Source organism: Lepisosteus oculatus, chromosome 5, assembly GCF_040954835.1.
Source record: "Lepisosteus oculatus isolate fLepOcu1 chromosome 5, fLepOcu1.hap2, whole genome shotgun sequence".
NCBI classification, from domain to species: Eukaryota; Metazoa; Chordata; class Actinopteri; order Semionotiformes; family Lepisosteidae; genus Lepisosteus; species Lepisosteus oculatus.
In genome coordinates this window covers 5,472,606-5,488,647 of record NC_090700.1, presented here as the reverse complement: position 1 = coordinate 5,488,647, position 16,042 = coordinate 5,472,606, and the positions used below count along the sequence as shown (strand labels likewise).

Sequence of the window (16,042 nt, the reverse complement as noted above, 5' to 3'; positions counted from 1 at the left end):
GCTGATATACTCCTCTGGGTTGAGTTTGTCCATACCTTCAGGATTTAAAAGTACTCCTAAATATCCTCCTTTAGATCATCTTGCAAATCAGCCAGCAATGACTGTTGATATTCCAAAGGGGAATACTTCTTGGCTGAAATCAAGTGGAGAGTTCCAAAGGGAACTGGCTCTTCCACCATCGTCTCTGATTTGCTAATGTCCGTGCCCTGCAGTCACTGCCCAGACTCGACTGGGTCGCTTACTGTCTGCTCTCCATGGTGGGATAGGAAAACAGGTGTTGAAAAAACATGTCGCGTTTTATTTTGCCTAGCGACGTCTCTGTAGCGGTAATGGCACTGATGCAAAAAAAACGTAGCTTCTGAGGCTGCGAGTCTAATACAGGCGCTGTGATAAGACGTGCCGCCTGCTCAGCAGGTGTGATTATAAGTCAGATCCGCCAAGGCTCACAGACACCCCTCTTTCCCCGTCAGGCTGCTGCTGCAGGCAGCAGGAGAGACAGGAATGCTGCAGCCACGCCCACCTCCCCCCCATCCTCCCTCAACAAACTCTGTTGACAGCTCTTTCTGGGACTGGAGCCAATCCTGTCTCACAGGACGAATCATAGCACCAGATGAAAACAAAACCGCTACCTGATGCAGAATAATAGTCTAAGTGCCCCCCAGCAGCTGCACTAATGTAATTGCATCCTTCTGATATTGTGCCTACTTTTCACAACTCCTGCAGCTTCCTAGGTCACAGGCACAGCGCTCTCCTGGACACCTACAGACAGGTCTCGCAGATGACACAAGCTGTTTGTGAGCCATCTGTTTCTGCCAAACACGAAAACATCACCAATGTCTGACAGGTTGGCACTTTGATTTCTCCTTTCTGTCATATCTGTGATAGATCCACAGAGTTGGATCGAGTCCTGCACATTTTGAGTTGTTTACCGGACTTTGGGCAGTCATGCGGATTCCCTGACTAGGAAGTGCCATTAACAGCAATTGAAAGCTTACAGTTATGGCTTGTGAGCTCCCTACAAGGCTTTCAAGATATCTACCAACACAGAGCTTTACAAATCAGGAAGGTTTCGCTGTCAGCATTTCACCTGTCTCAGAAGGCACATTCCCAGCACACTTAGACTGGAATTCCTTTCAGTGAATAGGCTCCTAAATACTATTCTCCACCATGAACTCCTCGAGGAAGGGTATCTTTGCAGCAGGAGGTTGCTGTCTGGGAGAAATTTACAAACTGAGTCTCTCAGTAAATAAGGGGTAGCTCGCATATTTGATCGTGTGAGAATAATGCCCGATCTGAGCAAAGCGAATCCCTGGCCAGCTCATTTTGCTGGTGGCACATCTCCTAATGCCTCCAAGCTCAGGGAGCTCCATCCCAGTGCAGTGAGGCTTTCGCACAAACAAGAACCTGCAGGTTAATAATAGGCACAGGGACATGGACGTGCTGTCCTCAGTGCTAATTGACCAGAGGCGCACACATCCTCAGGCCTTTATTCTGCTGGCACAGTTTCACAGCAACCAGCGGGAGTGCGTGGCACGTGCCAGGCAGCACAGCTCACCGTTCTCGCTGGGCTCGGCGCTGGGAGGCGGATGACTTGCTGGAGAAGGCAGAAACTAGCACAGCCCCAGTAGAGAGCCCTCGGCAGCTCACAAATTAACAGGCTTCACATAAAAAAAGCTACTTACATAGGGTCTAGGACTGTTCTGTGATGCAGCACTTGTGGGTGTATTTGATTACATTCCCAGGTGGGACTGTGTCCTTTCTGGCTCCTGCTCAGTTTAAATTACTCCTTCACAGTCTTGAGTGCACCTGTTCAGTCTCAATTGCTTCTGCTCAGTCTGTATTGCTCCTGCCTCATCTCGATTGCTCCTGCCTAACCTTGATTGCTCCTGCTCAGTCTGTATTGCTCCTGCCTCATCTCGATTGCTCCTGCCTAACCTTGATTGCTCCTGCTCAGTCTGTATTGCTCCTGCCTCATCTCGATTGCTCCTGCCTAACCTTGATTGCTCCTGCTCAGTCTGTATTGCTCCTGCCTCATCTCGATTGCTCCTGCCTAACCTTGATTGCTCCTGCTCAGTGACAGCTGCCAAGCTATTATGAGTCTCTGTGAGCAAATTCATTTGCTGGCAGGTGTTAACTACTGTCGAATTGTCTTGTTAAGGTGTGTGGAGACAGACATGTCCTTAAATCAAGCTAGGTTTAATTAATTTTAGGAGATTGTACTCTTGATAAAAAATGGCAGCTAGATAACATTTATCTAGTCCAAAAAATGTCTTCTGATACAATTTTTGTTTTCAAAGCCCCGTTCTCTTTTTGTAGCAACATGAGCTCTATTTGTTTCATTTTTTGGTTTTCTTCCTGATTGTGAAATAAGATGTAAAAGTATATTAATATATATCTCATTCTAAGCCAAAAGGCTTCAGTATAGAGAAGTGGCTCTAGGAGGCTCCTGGGTTCAAATTCCAGGTGGGAACCTGCTGTTGTAAAGTACTTAACTCAAGTTGCTAAAGTGACTGTCCTACTGTATAAATGGATCTTCCGGTTGTCATTTTGAATTCATGCCAGTTCATTTATGATCTGCCATTTGTATCATATTCTGCATTAGAAATTTGTTTCAGGCTCCTGCAACCCGAAGATGTAACGGCCTGCAACACTTTGACACCAGCGGCAGCTCATCTGACTGGATGTCTGTTTCTGTAAGAGGCTGAAGAGGTAGAAACCTCTGGGTGATTTCAGCCAGGCCGGGGCTATGAGATGGATGGGTCATAACACTTCTGAATTGCAATAATGTGCATAATGATTCGGAATCAGGAAAGCCATGTACAATCAAGGGTGTGACACTGCATTTTCTTTCAGGAAGACAACATCCTAAAACATCTGCCCAGGTTGTTTTCTGCAAAGGGTTTTCTACAAAAAACAATGCTTTTTGTTTTCTGCAAAAAGCATTGAGTGCTTTTCTGTAGCACTCAATGCCTGCCATCTTTAAACGGACAGGTGGCATGCTCTTTTGAGCTCATGCTGAAGCAGGGGGGGTTACAATGTTTCACTTAAACATATCTGTGAGAGCAGCCTTACTCCACTTGTTGGATAACCTGTCAGTTCAACCAATACAAACACAATTGAATTTATCTATCCACCGTTCATTGCTCTTTTTATTCTGTTGTAGGTAACGTTATGGTTTGAAGGAGACTCCTCAAAACAAAAGGGATAAAAGTGAGATGTCTTGATCTAGGTGTTTGTACAGATCTTAGTGATTAAGTGGCTTTTTTTCTGGGGCAGGACTGATAGGCAGAAATTAAAGTGGTAGGGACTAATTTTGACGCTGGCATTTTAGAAAAGCAAGACAACCAGACAGAACTGCATCACACTGACGCACAAACACAATCCGGAGCACAGGACGTGATTTTTTGCACACTCACTGGGACACAGAGAACACACACAGCTCACATCCTCACAGCCCCTCCTGAGGGATAATCTGACAGCACAGGTCTGTTTTCACACGCTGCACAGCACATCAGAGCTGGTAATGATGCCGTCTCTCCCTCAGAGGATCAAACCGTCTAAAAATACTTTCAAATCAAATGTTGTTGTTTTTTTTATTGAATAAAAGCAACCGCCTGTTAGATTCATCCATTTGTATTTTTGCATCGGGTCAAGAGTGGATGAACGAATGCTTGTCAGATTTTAAAGGCACTGTTTCCACTACAGAGAAATGCATTTAAACTATGGGAAAGTGCATTTGAAACTGAGGATCGGAAGCAAGTCTTCACACAAATTCATGTAGGGCTACCAAGCTCCTGCCAAACAAGACCCCAAGCCCCTTGTATCCGATCCAGGTGACCTCCTGTGTTGTCCATGTGGAGACCAGGCACGCGACCCAGGTCTGGGGATAGCGAGAGCCCTGCTGTTTCGCAGAAACCGGCCGGTTCGATCAGCCACAGCTGACGACACCTTGTTGAGGCGCAGAGCGAAACGCCGTAGGGTGGACCACATGAAGAGCGGTCGAAACAGTCTTTCTTTCGCGCCCGGGTGTGGCCTCGGTCGAGGTTCAGCTGCAGCTCTTGGCAAAGACCAGACAGGGTGATGACTCGCTGTTGGCCTGTCTGACGTTGTGATCCAAGAACAGTTCACAGGAGAATCCCAGGGGACGTACAGTAGGTCAGGTAACAAAACCATAAACAGGCAATGACAGAAGACGCTTCTATTTTTCTCAGTTACAGCATCTCAATAAACGGAACACATTTTTTTCCCATGGCAACTTAGGATGGCCAAATTTATTTCTGGAGCAGGTCTGAAGTAGGCTTCTCTGAATTCTCCGCATGGTCTGCACAGCTGATGAAAGGATTCTGCTATTGATTTCTACCAGGTCAGTGGTGATACAAGAATAGAGCATGCCCTTGTTGTGCTGTCGTGCTCAATCGCCAAGGGACCAAGATTCGGGGTCACTGCCTAAAACTCTCTAATCGCAGCGAGCCGGTCTCCCTCTGGGTCCAGCGCTGCCTCCTCAGAGCCTCTCCTTTTAACCCGAGTCAATTAGAAATGGTCAACCAGTGCAATTAATCAGGTCAGTCTTTATTAGAGGCGACCAGCGCTCGTTGTGGCACTAGAACGCTGCTTGCTTTTGTTTCTGTGTTGTAAGCAGTGAATTTAAATACCGATTGTCTGTCTTTCTCCGAAGCGAAGATTTACGCTGTTTTTTTGTGTGTGCGTGTGTGTGCTGTAAATCGAATCGCAGTGAAACCAATACCAGGAAATGTAGGGAAAAAAGGTGTAGCAGGGGTCTGTTTGTGTTGATGTGCGCGCATTGGAGAGCATGAGCTGAATAATTATTTATAGTCAGAGGGTGACGGTAAAATGAGAGCGTGCGATGTGTGAGGATGATGATGATTGTTGAGCTCGTCCACCCCCCCCAACTCCACGACCACCACACCGCACACACCACGGTTACCCTCCCCAACCCTCTTCTTCCCCGCCCCTCTCCTAGGCTCTGCTGCACAGCCTGAGTCCGCCCTGATGCCCGCAATTACCGGGCTCGGCTGCCGCGTCTCCCCCCGGTTCTCACAAAGGACTTCACCTTCAGTCCGGCCGCAGGCAGGCGACGCGCCTCGGTCCCTGTGTGCGCCGCCGTCCACAGTATCATGGAGGAGAAGCGTCAAGGTCGTGGGCGCATCTAGAAGCTGCTCGCGCGGGCGACTCGCCTAGGAAGTCAAGGTAAGGAGACTGATGAGCAACCACCCCCGGAAACACAGGTCTCGGGCACTAGGTGTTTTAACATTTTCCCGCAGAGCTTGCAATTAGAAATTTGGGGGGTCTGGACGGGAGGGCATATTCGTGATGGTCACATATTTCCTCACTGCATGATATAACTCCAATGCAGCACCCGGCTACACGGCAACGTTCCGTGTTTTCGCCTCAGTTTTCGCCGTCTGTCCGTGTAATTGTGTTACGGTGCTGCGTCTCCTGTGTACACGGTGCGGGGTGCCTGATGACTCGGGCTTGTTACAAGTCGGGCTCTTGGTGCGATGAAAGTCGTTACAGACACATTAAAGGCTTATCAAAACCGAGCTCTCCCGTCATCCACGGATTCTGATTTTAGCATGCATCAAAAACGACCGCCTTAGCTTTCCGTCCTGCTTTAAAAAAAAATGCATTGCACTGTTTGAACTGTTTTCAATACCAACCGACGATTTTTATTTTTTTTTTTAAACCAGCTTTTCTTTGTTACACACTAGACAGCGGCGTAGGCTGTCCTCCCTTAGCTCGTGAATATCCGCCGCTACCGGAGCACAACGCTTGCATCTACCGTGCATCAATGTCACAGGTGCGGCGTTTAAATACTTGAAAAGGAAGGACATTTGCGCTTGTTACCTTACGAGTACAGTGTGTAGGCTGGTGATTAATAACATTTGGTGTTTTGTAATGCATGTGGTTTCAGGGAGATTGGAAACGCGCTGATGCCTCCCTGTGGTTTTGTTCTAGATAGCGAGGTACAATGAATGAAGAGGCGCAGGTTAATGCAAGCTGGCTGCCTCAGGACTACTCCCATGCTGAAGGTGGCGCTGCAGAGAACGTGACAGCTGCCGTGTCTTCCCTAGTGCCCGTCGTGGACACAGAGCCCGAGCTCATCGTCAACCCCTGGGACATCGTCCTGTGCACCTCCGGGACCCTGATCGCCTGCGAGAATGCCATCGTGGTCCTCATCATCTTCCACAACCCCAGCCTGCGGGCGCCCATGTTTCTGCTGATCGGCAGCCTGGCTCTGGCCGACCTCCTGGCCGGGCTGGGCCTGGTCATCAACTTCGTCTTCGCCTACCTGCTGCAATCCGACTCCGCCAAGCTGGTGACCGTGGGGCTGATCGTGGCCTCTTTCTCGGCCTCCGTGTGCAGCCTGCTGGCCATCACCATCGACCGCTACCTGTCCCTGTACTACGCGCTGACCTACAACTCCGAGCGGACGGTCACCTTCACTTACGTCATGCTGCTGGTCCTGTGGGGGGGGTCCGTCTGCCTGGGCCTGCTGCCCGTCACGGGGGTCAACTGCCTGCGGGACGAGTCGACCTGCAGCATCATCCGGCCGCTGACCAAGAACAACGTGGCCGTGCTGTCCGTGTCCTTCCTGCTGATGTTCGGCCTCATGCTGCAGCTGTACGTGCAGATCTGCAAGATCGTCCTGCGGCACGCCCACCAGATCGCCCTGCAGCACCACTTCCTGGCCACCTCGCACTACGTCACCACCCGCAAGGGCGTCTCCACGCTGGCCATCATCTTGGGCACCTTTGCGGCGTGCTGGATGCCCTTCACCCTCTACTCCCTGATCGCAGACTACACCTACCCCTCTATATACACCTACGCCACTCTGGTGCCCGCCACCTACAACTCCATCATCAACCCCGTCATCTACGCCTTCCGCAACCAGGAGATCCAGAGGGCGCTGTGGCTCATATGCTGTGGCTGCGTGCCGGCCAGCGTGTCTCAGAGAGCACGCTCCCCCAGCGACGTGTGAGCCCCCCTGGGGAACTGACGCACCCGTCTTCTCTTTGGGCACACGCTGGGGTGGGCGTGGGGTGGGGGGGGAGAGAAGGGGGGGGCCGCTGGATGCTTGTGGCTTTTTTTATTTTCGGTTTTCCCGGCTTGCGTTTCTCAGGCAATCTTCAGGTAGCCATGCCCTTATCGTTCATCGGGAGAAGCTGTGCTGGTTGGCTTTTAGTAGGCGCAGGTGTTGAATGGGCCGGCTGTTTTTGTAAGTACAGTACACTTCTCCATCCACCCTTCCATCCATCCATCTGGTCGGCGCAGGAGAGGAAAACGTAGGCCCTACTAGAACTCAAGTGTGATTCGTGATCCGTAACCTAGAGACTGAAGACTTAGAAAATTAAAAGGACAACAACTATTACGTGCAAAAGCTTACAGCCAAGACTGCGTGTAGGGAAAAGTACGTGTCTGCATGATGCAGTCTGTTCCCAAGATGCAGGAGATCTGACATGTTTTCTGAGAATCCCTTTGCGCTCGGCTTCATAGGATTGATCATTGAGATGCTCCACCACTCCCAGTAGTGACACCGCTGTGAGACAGCGGGGGGCAGGAGAGAGGAGGATGGGAAATTAGAAACGCAGGAGTCCCTTGCTCCTCGTTTCGTCTTGCTAGTCGAGGGGTTTCAAAGCGTTTCTGATTGTTTTCTGCGGTTCGCCGAGGAAATCCCTGCTCGATGTGCACGTGAAACAAAGGTCTGTCTGTATAAGCGACAGCAAGAAGGTACGAGCTGACACGCTCACACACACACACACACGTGCGCGCGTGCATGCTCCGGTGGCCGAAGGCAGCAGCTCTGATCGGCGAGCGGCGTGTCTCTGGCTGCACATCACGAGCCCGGCCGCAGCTACAGTAACGTGCCCTGCAAGTTAAAAACGAGCCGGCAGAGCAGCTGTGCTAAAAATAGAGCAGGGCTGGAGCTGAGGCTGTGTCTGCGGCAGACTCTCAAGAATATTAACTGGGTGACACCAGCGTGAGCCTTCTGGATGAGCCGTCTGGAAATTTGGCCAAGCTTTGGTGCAGCTCTTTTCTGTTTTGGAGAAAGGCTCCTCTTTCGCACCGAAGGGCAACGCAAACAGTAACGCGGTCCCTAGTCGCTTCGTGTTCGCGAGAGAGGAACGTCTAAGTAAAACTGCTATTAGCCCCATAGCTAGAAAAATCCACAAGCCACAATGGATGTATTAAACGTATAGTGACTCAGATAATGCCTTGATTTATAAAAATGTTTTAAAAGTAAGCTTTTAAATAGAAATACCATTGTTAGGTGGCTTTATTTTATCATTAGAGCATAGTTTAATGAAGCTCCTTGAAGAATATTATTCTTTTTATCTTTATGGTAGGGTTAGTAATACTATGTTTAATACAATTTTACATATCTCCTGGACTGTACAGAATAACCTGAAAATGTGCTGTCAGTGTATTGAGTGTCTTATAACTAAGTGCGCAGCTCAACATCTTCTGTAGGTTCCAGGGCTGGATGGTTTTTAATGAATAATTCATCATTTCGCAAACCCAAACCAGCCATTGTTAAGTATGGAAAGCAGACTCCCTAAAGCTGAACCGTTAACAGATTTTTAAGATCTGTACCATCACATGAGCTCTTGGGCTGTTGGACAGATGGTAGTAACTACCTGGAGTGTTAATAAGGTTCTCCTCGCGGTAGTGAAACATGTGAGCGTTGATTACTGTAACGAAATGGCCCAAATAACCAGTTGAGCTGTCGTGAAGCTACAGCTGCTCCACTGACATGTTTTAAGCAAAAAAAACAGCTTCCATCGTCCCAGATGTCAGTGACAATTCTAGACTCTCATTTTATTCACCTTAACTGTTGCTCAGTCTCCTGTTTATGATCTTTCTCAGCCTGCCTTTTGAAGAATCCGGATCAAAGCATTATACATTGATATTTATTTCAGTTTATCTCTTTTGTGTGCGTCAAAAGTCAATTAGCAATAACTAAATCCTGACATTATTTTTCACCTTTTGGTATGAAACGAACTCCCGAGAATTACAGCAATATTCACACAGCAATAAAAAGCTCATTCCAGCCACAAGCTCAGTACAAGTATTTTAATAGAAGCTATTTGAGTTCAAGGGCACTCTGCAATTACTCCAGCTTTGGTACTGAAATACTCAATGGGGATTCAAATGATGAGTGATTATTTTAAGTAACAGAAAGCACATACTGTGACTTACTATGTTTGATATCTTAATTTGTTTACTATCCCTTTTAAGGACAGTTAAGAACAACAACGTTATTTGGAAATCAGAACATACCACACAAATACAGACCATTAATACTCTTTTCATTCAAGTATTCGCCAACGTTCAACCACAGTGTTCTGTTCTGTCTTTTCTGATATCCAAGGTAGAAGGGTTTTCCTTGTAGTTGCTTTTCAGTATGGGGCCTGTGTGCTGAGGTATCTGTACCTTCTCAATGGAAGGATATTGCACAAGATTGGTGCACTTTTATATGTTTCGGTACTGCAGAACAGAAAAGGGAAACGTTCAGGAAATTGCTACCGTGATTTTTCTTGAGGTACAGCATCAGATGTTTAGTACTTGCAGTTCAGTCCTGCGGGTTTCATCAGTAAGGCAGGGTCTTCATATTCACAGCGGTGGGGTCTGACAGCTTTCTCTCCTGCTTAGCTCACCATTATTTGAGTCAACCCTCAGCTGAACCTACGACCTGGTTAAAACAGAGTAGAGTTTCCAGCTGCTACAGCACTTCCTCAGTGACCGGAGGTTCCGAACAGTAGTTAGGAAGGCCGAATTCAGTAAATGCTTATTTATATTCAGTTAAGTGAGTGAGAGGTTATCTAGGAAGACTTTGGGTCACAGCTTTCTGGGTTTGGAAGGCCCCCATTAAGGCCTTAAACAATGTATATGGAGCAGCAATTCAACATAGAATTATTGCTGCCCCTGTCTGGGTACCTTTCAGTCCACAGCACTTTTGTTTATTTTCTCCTTGCTATATGAACAGGCATGTGCAATAAAATCTGCAAGCGAGCCCGGTCCCTCTGGCTGTCTGGACGGGTTCCGCTTCTGCACACCTGCTCTTCTCAAAAACATGCCTGTAGAGCAATGTGCTTCCTCCAATGAGCTGGGCTGAGGCACTGCTGAGTCCTAGCCACTTTTCAGATACGCCGCTGTACAGATGCCGGCTGGCTTGTGGGGAAGAGCAGCCTAAGCAGTCAGATCCCCTTTCCTTTCAGTATGGCTCCAGCCCCATCATCCATTTGAACCCCCGACCTGTGACGGATTGCCTGAGAAACATGAGCGTTTGTTCCAGAGCCAGGAGCACAGCTGGGGATCTCCCTCCTGGTGCTTTACCCCCTGTAGTCAGTGTCCAGGAACTCTGGACCTGACACTTCTCTTGCGCTGTCTAACATGCTGAATCCTAAGGGAAGGACCAGTCTTCCCCTCATGCCAAGAAAATTGTACATCCTCGGCCTTATCGCCTCTTAGTGGGGCCTACAGAGAAGTCAACAGAACAATGCAGATACAGACAGAAAAGTCAACAGACCTGTGTAGATACAGGCTGAGAAAGAGGTCAACAGAACTGTGTAGAGACAGGCTGAGAGAGAAGTCAACAGAACTAGGCAGATAAAGACTCAGAGAGAAGTTAACAGAACTGTACAGATACAGGCTCAGAGCGATGTCAACAGACCTGTGCAGATACAGCCTCAGAGAGAAGTCAACAGAACTGTGCAGTTACAGCCTCAGAGAGAAGTCAACAGACCTGTGCAGATACAGTCTGAGAGAGAAGTCAACAGAACTGTGCAGATACAGTCTGAGAGAGATGTCAACAGACCTGTGCAGATACAGCCTCAGAGAGAAGTCAACAGAACTGTGCAGTTACAGCCTCAGAGAGAAGTCAACAGACCTGTGCAGATACAGTCTGAGAGAGAAGTCAACAGAACTGTGCAGATACAGTCTGAGAGAGATGTCAACAGACCTGTGCAGATACAGCCTCAGAGAGAAGTCAACAGAACTGTGCAGATACAGTCTGAGAGAGATGTCAACAGAACTGTGCAGTTACAGCCTCAGAGAGAAGTCAACAGAACTGTGCAGATACAGGCTCAGAGAGAAGTCAACAGACCTGTGCAGATACAGTCTGAGAGAGATGTCAACAGAACTGTGCAGATACAGGCTCAGAGAGAAGTCAACAGAACTGGAGTCAGGCTCAGAGTGTAGTCAACAGAACTGTACAGATACAGGCTCAGAGGAAGTCAACAGGACTGTCACAGTCACACGGTTTTGATTCTGTGTTACAATCACTGTAAGAGGCTGTTAATAATTGGTATGTGAAACATTTTCCTTTATTCCATTCAGATTTTTGTAATTGTATGGAAGATTCTGAGTTTATTTGAGCAGTTCTGTGTGTCTGCTACTGAACTGCACTGGAAGCTGACCTGGGTAGCGAATTCACGGTGGAATGGATTGGCTAAGGTGTTTTCATACACTGGAGGCTGTACACAGAGGGCTGCCCCCGCAAGAGGCCAGCATGTGTGAGCTGTGGATGAAGAGAAGGAGGCAAAGGGGGAAAACAGCTCCCCAGGCCTCCACACCTTGTGTGGGGCTGTGCACTACATCTGCAAGCACAGGATTGTCACCTCTACCCATTCCCACAAGATAGCCTTAACTCTGTAGCATCTGTAGTCCAGGAAGAGCTGATGCTTCATGCTCTGTGGATAGTGTTCAGGTGGGAGCTGGAGAATCCTGCCCGGGAAGCTGCTGTATTTCTGTCCTGTGACAGTACTGGGGGGATTCTCCGCCAGACCCGGCTCCTGCTGTGGTCCGTCAATGCCGTGACTGGACAGAATGCCTTTGAAAGGAAAAAGAGCTAAAGAGGCAGCATAAATGGAGACACACTGGATATGAATTTGTAGAAAACACAACTGACTAGAGGAGCCTGTTCTAACTTGTCTATTATAAATGTCCAGGTCTATGGCTGACTTGTTTACAGTGTTTTAAGACAGGAATATTCTGCATTAAGATGATCAAGGAGGAATCCCACTCAGTCCCTGGTGGTCTCTCATCAGCCTGCGTGCCAGTAGTTCCCATGGACAGGACCCCAGGGTCACTCAAGGACTGCCCAGGCTCGACTCCAGTGTACCCAGGGGCCTGGACAGAGCAGCTGGTCAGATTGCTCTCCACAGCTGCTTCAGTCTGGGGTTCCTTAGAGACTCCGGATTCCTTCTCCATTCGCAGTAGGATTCTGCAGGCATGTTCCTGGACAGAACCTGCTCTCCTGGTGGAATTACGTCGGAATGTTTTAAGCGGGCTCAAATGCAGGTAGGGATGGGGGATCCTCAGAGGTGTCAGCACGATCAGCGGAGCTCCCTTAGGGGTGGGGTACAGTCAAATACCTGGGCAGAAGAGTCCCCAATCCCCCCCCGCCCCCGCCCGCCCGCCTGCCTGCATTGTACAAGGAGTCAAGATCAGAGAATCATACTTCCACACACTTCAGGCAATAACAGTACTGCTGATATTCTTCAAGAAAATATTTCTATTTTCTGATATTCATTAGTATGTAATTAAGGTTTTCCAGCTTGTTTTTAACTAGATCTTGCCCAGGTCTTGAAGGTGTATTTGTGCACAATATTCAGGCCCCATTGCATCAAATACTGTAGCTTCTATTGCAGAGCGCCGTGTGACAGTGTTGCATAGTGGAGGGCTGGCCAGATTGTCTGGCAGGTTTCATAGGTGCCATTTAATCCACCCTAGCTAACCACCCGATAGCCTTGCGCTTTTACCAGTAAATATTAGGTTGCTTTTGGTCCTTCTGATCTCGTTTGGAGAAAATACACTGGTCGAGGGCTGACGCTGACCAGCCCAGCTGGACGGTGCACCACTTGCAATTAAGCCCAGGACTCCAGGATAGAGTGAGCTGCTGTTTCTTTTCTTTACACAGGACTCGCAGTTACAGTCACAGACTGGAGGATTGGCAGCTGTCCACATCTGCTAATGCAAATGGGGTCTTTACTGCTACTTATTAGCATGAATTGCTGCCCATTAGCCTTTGAAAGGATACCTCTGATAAAGACAATTTAGCAAACAAGGCTTGTTGAGCTACTGTAGGTGATTAGCATTTTCAGTGAACTGTGCCCGTGCTTCCCTCTGCTGCTGTACCTGCTACTCCATGAGTAATGCAGCAACATCTCGTTTCACTCCAGAAAGCCCAAAGCCTCAGCTGCACTCACCTGCTGTAGGTTTCGAATGCTTTTTGATACTGCTGTGCGAAACTCTTAGACATCTGACATTAGACACAATCAGCGGATACAAAATCGATAAGTAATGAGCATCAACGATTTGCCCAGTTTATCTGGCAGTTCCACCGAGTTTTGACTTATTACTACAGCTATCTTTGGGTGAACAGATCGTCTGAGACTTTTCTCACAGCAGTGCTTGTTAGTGAAAGCGTCTCGTTGGACACTTCCCCTTATGGAACTTAACGTGTTGATATTGTACATTTACTCAACGGATTGATTCCAAATGTGTTAGACATGTATATCTAGATGCATATACCATTGAGAGGAAAAATTATAAAGCCTCTTAGAAATATGATTTCATATAAAGTATTGGACTGTTAAAAGACAGGCTCAGACCAAAACAGTGAGGAGATTTGTATGTGTGTGTATACACTGCTTTATATATGAAAACTGTTCTGCTTTAAAGGTCCACTTCCCCTTGCCTGATAGGACTGACACTCTATTCATGCCTTACTGAGACACCTGCTGGGGAGACTGCAGGACTGCAAGTCCAGTGCCTGCTTTCATTTTTCTTTTCAGGTGTGGAGACTATCACTCACCCCTCCCCCACACTTTCTTGATCTCTTTCACTCATTCCTGTACAGCCTCTCTGCCCAGACACGGGGGTCATGCGGTAGGAAAAAAAATAGCTAAATAGCTATAGCGTGCCAAGTCTAAACATTGACTTTACTTAGTGTATGTGAAATGCAGCTTAAAAAATGTGAAGTGTTGAGCTTTTGGGAGAAGCAAGGAACCATTCACTGCTGTGGTTAAGTGCTTTCTACATAGTGACAGAGATAAATAAGAGCATGTTCTGCGCATACTATATATATAGCAGATGTCAAGCCCCAATATGGTGTGCACAAAGGCTCAGACATAGCTACAGAGCAAACTGTAAAAGTGTTGAGTAGTTTAACTGTGAAATGCACTTTATTTTTAACAGAAATGGCACAAAAGATTACGTATCTGCAAAATTAACAAATGATAATCAACCTGCACTAATCAAGACATTGTAATTACATTGTGTGTGTGACAGTGGTGTATATTTTTTGCAGCGTGTTTGTAATTTTTAATTGCTTTGGATAGTACGATGACTTCTGAGATATTGTTAATTTTGTATGAAACAATGTGCTGTGTATTATAAATAAACCTTTTTTGTTTTTTACATAAGGCACTGGGACTGGGCTGTTGCCTTCCCTTTCAGCAGCCTGAGTTTTACGCAAGTCTGAGACACGGCTAACTGGATGCAGTATGTTCTACAGAAACAGCATGCATGCATTATTAAACACTTAGCAAAGCCAGGCAAGAAGTGTTCTTTCCCTACCACCTACCTGCTTCCACAGTACACGTGTTCAGCAATGTTATTAATGTGAATAGCTTTACTAGATAACTGCACTAAACCACAGATGGGTCAAGCAATGATTCCCAGCCCAGGTCCTGGAGGAACAATGGCTGCTGGTTTACACTTTCAATCAACATGTTCCTGAAGTTTCATGGTCAAAAATGTTCTACTTCAAGGGAACAGTTTTCAACACTGTCAGCACACAGAACTTCATGTGTACTCTCCACAACCTGCTGTCTATTATTCCTGACTAAACGGCTAAACTCTTTGTTGACTGAAGTCTTATCTAGTTCATCAGCTGATGATGAACAGACGCAGGTGGGTATGATAACTTTATCAAACACATCAGTAGGCTCACCACTGTTTCAGACACACCCACAATAAGTGCGACACTAACCAGCACAACTATACGAGGTACATCCAAAACGAGTGTTTTTTTCCTTCTGCAGAGGTCCAAGAGATCTACACAAGGGCAGTTTCGAAACTCAGAATTGGTTCAGGGATGATACCAATTACATATCTCATTTACGTTTTTAAAAACTGAAAGCACATTTTATAGATGGGCCACAAATTGGAAACAAATACAATTACCCTGTGATAAAGGACACAGCTGGATCAAACAGCCAGAAGAGGCAGTGACCAGGACCAGGGTTGGGAACCGCTGGCCTAGAGCACAAACACTGAAATGAATTTCAATTCGGAGAGGAGTACCTATTAATACAAGACAGTGGTTCAGGCAGCTGCTTCTCTTGTCCTCTTGCAGACAGGGTGGATCTGCTTCATGCAGAGGGCTGTCAGACCTGCCATCATCCAGCTCAAAACAAAGTGGCAGCCGAGCACAACCGACAGATCCACATTATGGACATACGCTGACATCTGAAATTCAAATGCGCTCCTTAGCTTCCTCTGGGCGATTGTACTGCTTTGTCTAAAAGCTGAATTATCCAGGTCAGATGGAAAGATATATGCCAATTTGACATTTATGAAGAGCTGGTCTGAATAATTGTTTTTTTTATAGCCTCACAGTAAGGGGTTGTTTTCCGCTCATTAAGTTTTCTAAGCCTTGGATAAATGCAACTAAAAGTATTTTATTTTTCCATCGAGTGTTTTTTTTGTTTGTTTCATTAGATACTTATCAACTAGCTCAGTGTGCATCTCCAATAGAAGCATAATGAGGGGATGGCTAACAGAGTACAGAGCAAAAGACACCAAGTCTCGTCCTCCACGGAGACAGTGAAGTTGAGCAGCTGTAATAATCTGTGCTGGAAGCTGTCCCCTTCAACCCAAGAGATTGATGGTAACCTAGGAGCACCGCAGACAAACAGGAAATGGAGACATCTATTTTTAATCTATCAAATTACTCTAGTAATATTTTGTACCCTCTTGTGCTGTTTCATTGTGGGGAAAATCTGTCTCCCTTGGG

At 47.1% G+C, this 16,042-nt stretch overlaps 1 protein-coding gene across 3 annotated transcripts; it reads left to right on the top strand.

Annotated features, from left to right (window-relative positions):
• The first annotated feature begins 4,700 nt into the window (after positions 1-4,700).
• gpr12 (G protein-coupled receptor 12) lies at positions 4,701-14,449 on the top strand. Of its 3 annotated transcripts, none has more exons than XM_015341186.2 (2): positions 4,701-5,208; positions 5,981-14,449. In XM_015341186.2, the coding sequence occupies exon 2, from the start codon at positions 5,990-5,992 to the stop codon at positions 6,998-7,000; it is 1,011 nt and encodes a 336-aa protein (XP_015196672.1). In that variant the 5' UTR covers positions 4,701-5,208; positions 5,981-5,989; the 3' UTR covers positions 7,001-14,449. The 3 variants fall into 3 exon arrangements, with proteins under 3 accessions (XP_015196672.1, XP_015196670.1, XP_015196673.1); XM_015341184.2 differs by having other exon boundaries at positions 5,977-14,449; XM_015341187.2 differs by lacking the exon at positions 4,701-5,208 and adding an exon at positions 5,305-5,818 and having other exon boundaries at positions 5,977-14,449.
• Positions 14,450-16,042: the final 1,593 nt, after the last annotated feature.

What these genes read in the sequence shown, in the direction of transcription:
- gpr12 (XM_015341186.2), top strand. Translation starts at nt 5,990, where the DNA reads ATGAATGAAGAGGCGCAGGTTAATGCAAGCTGGCTGCCTCAGGACTAC.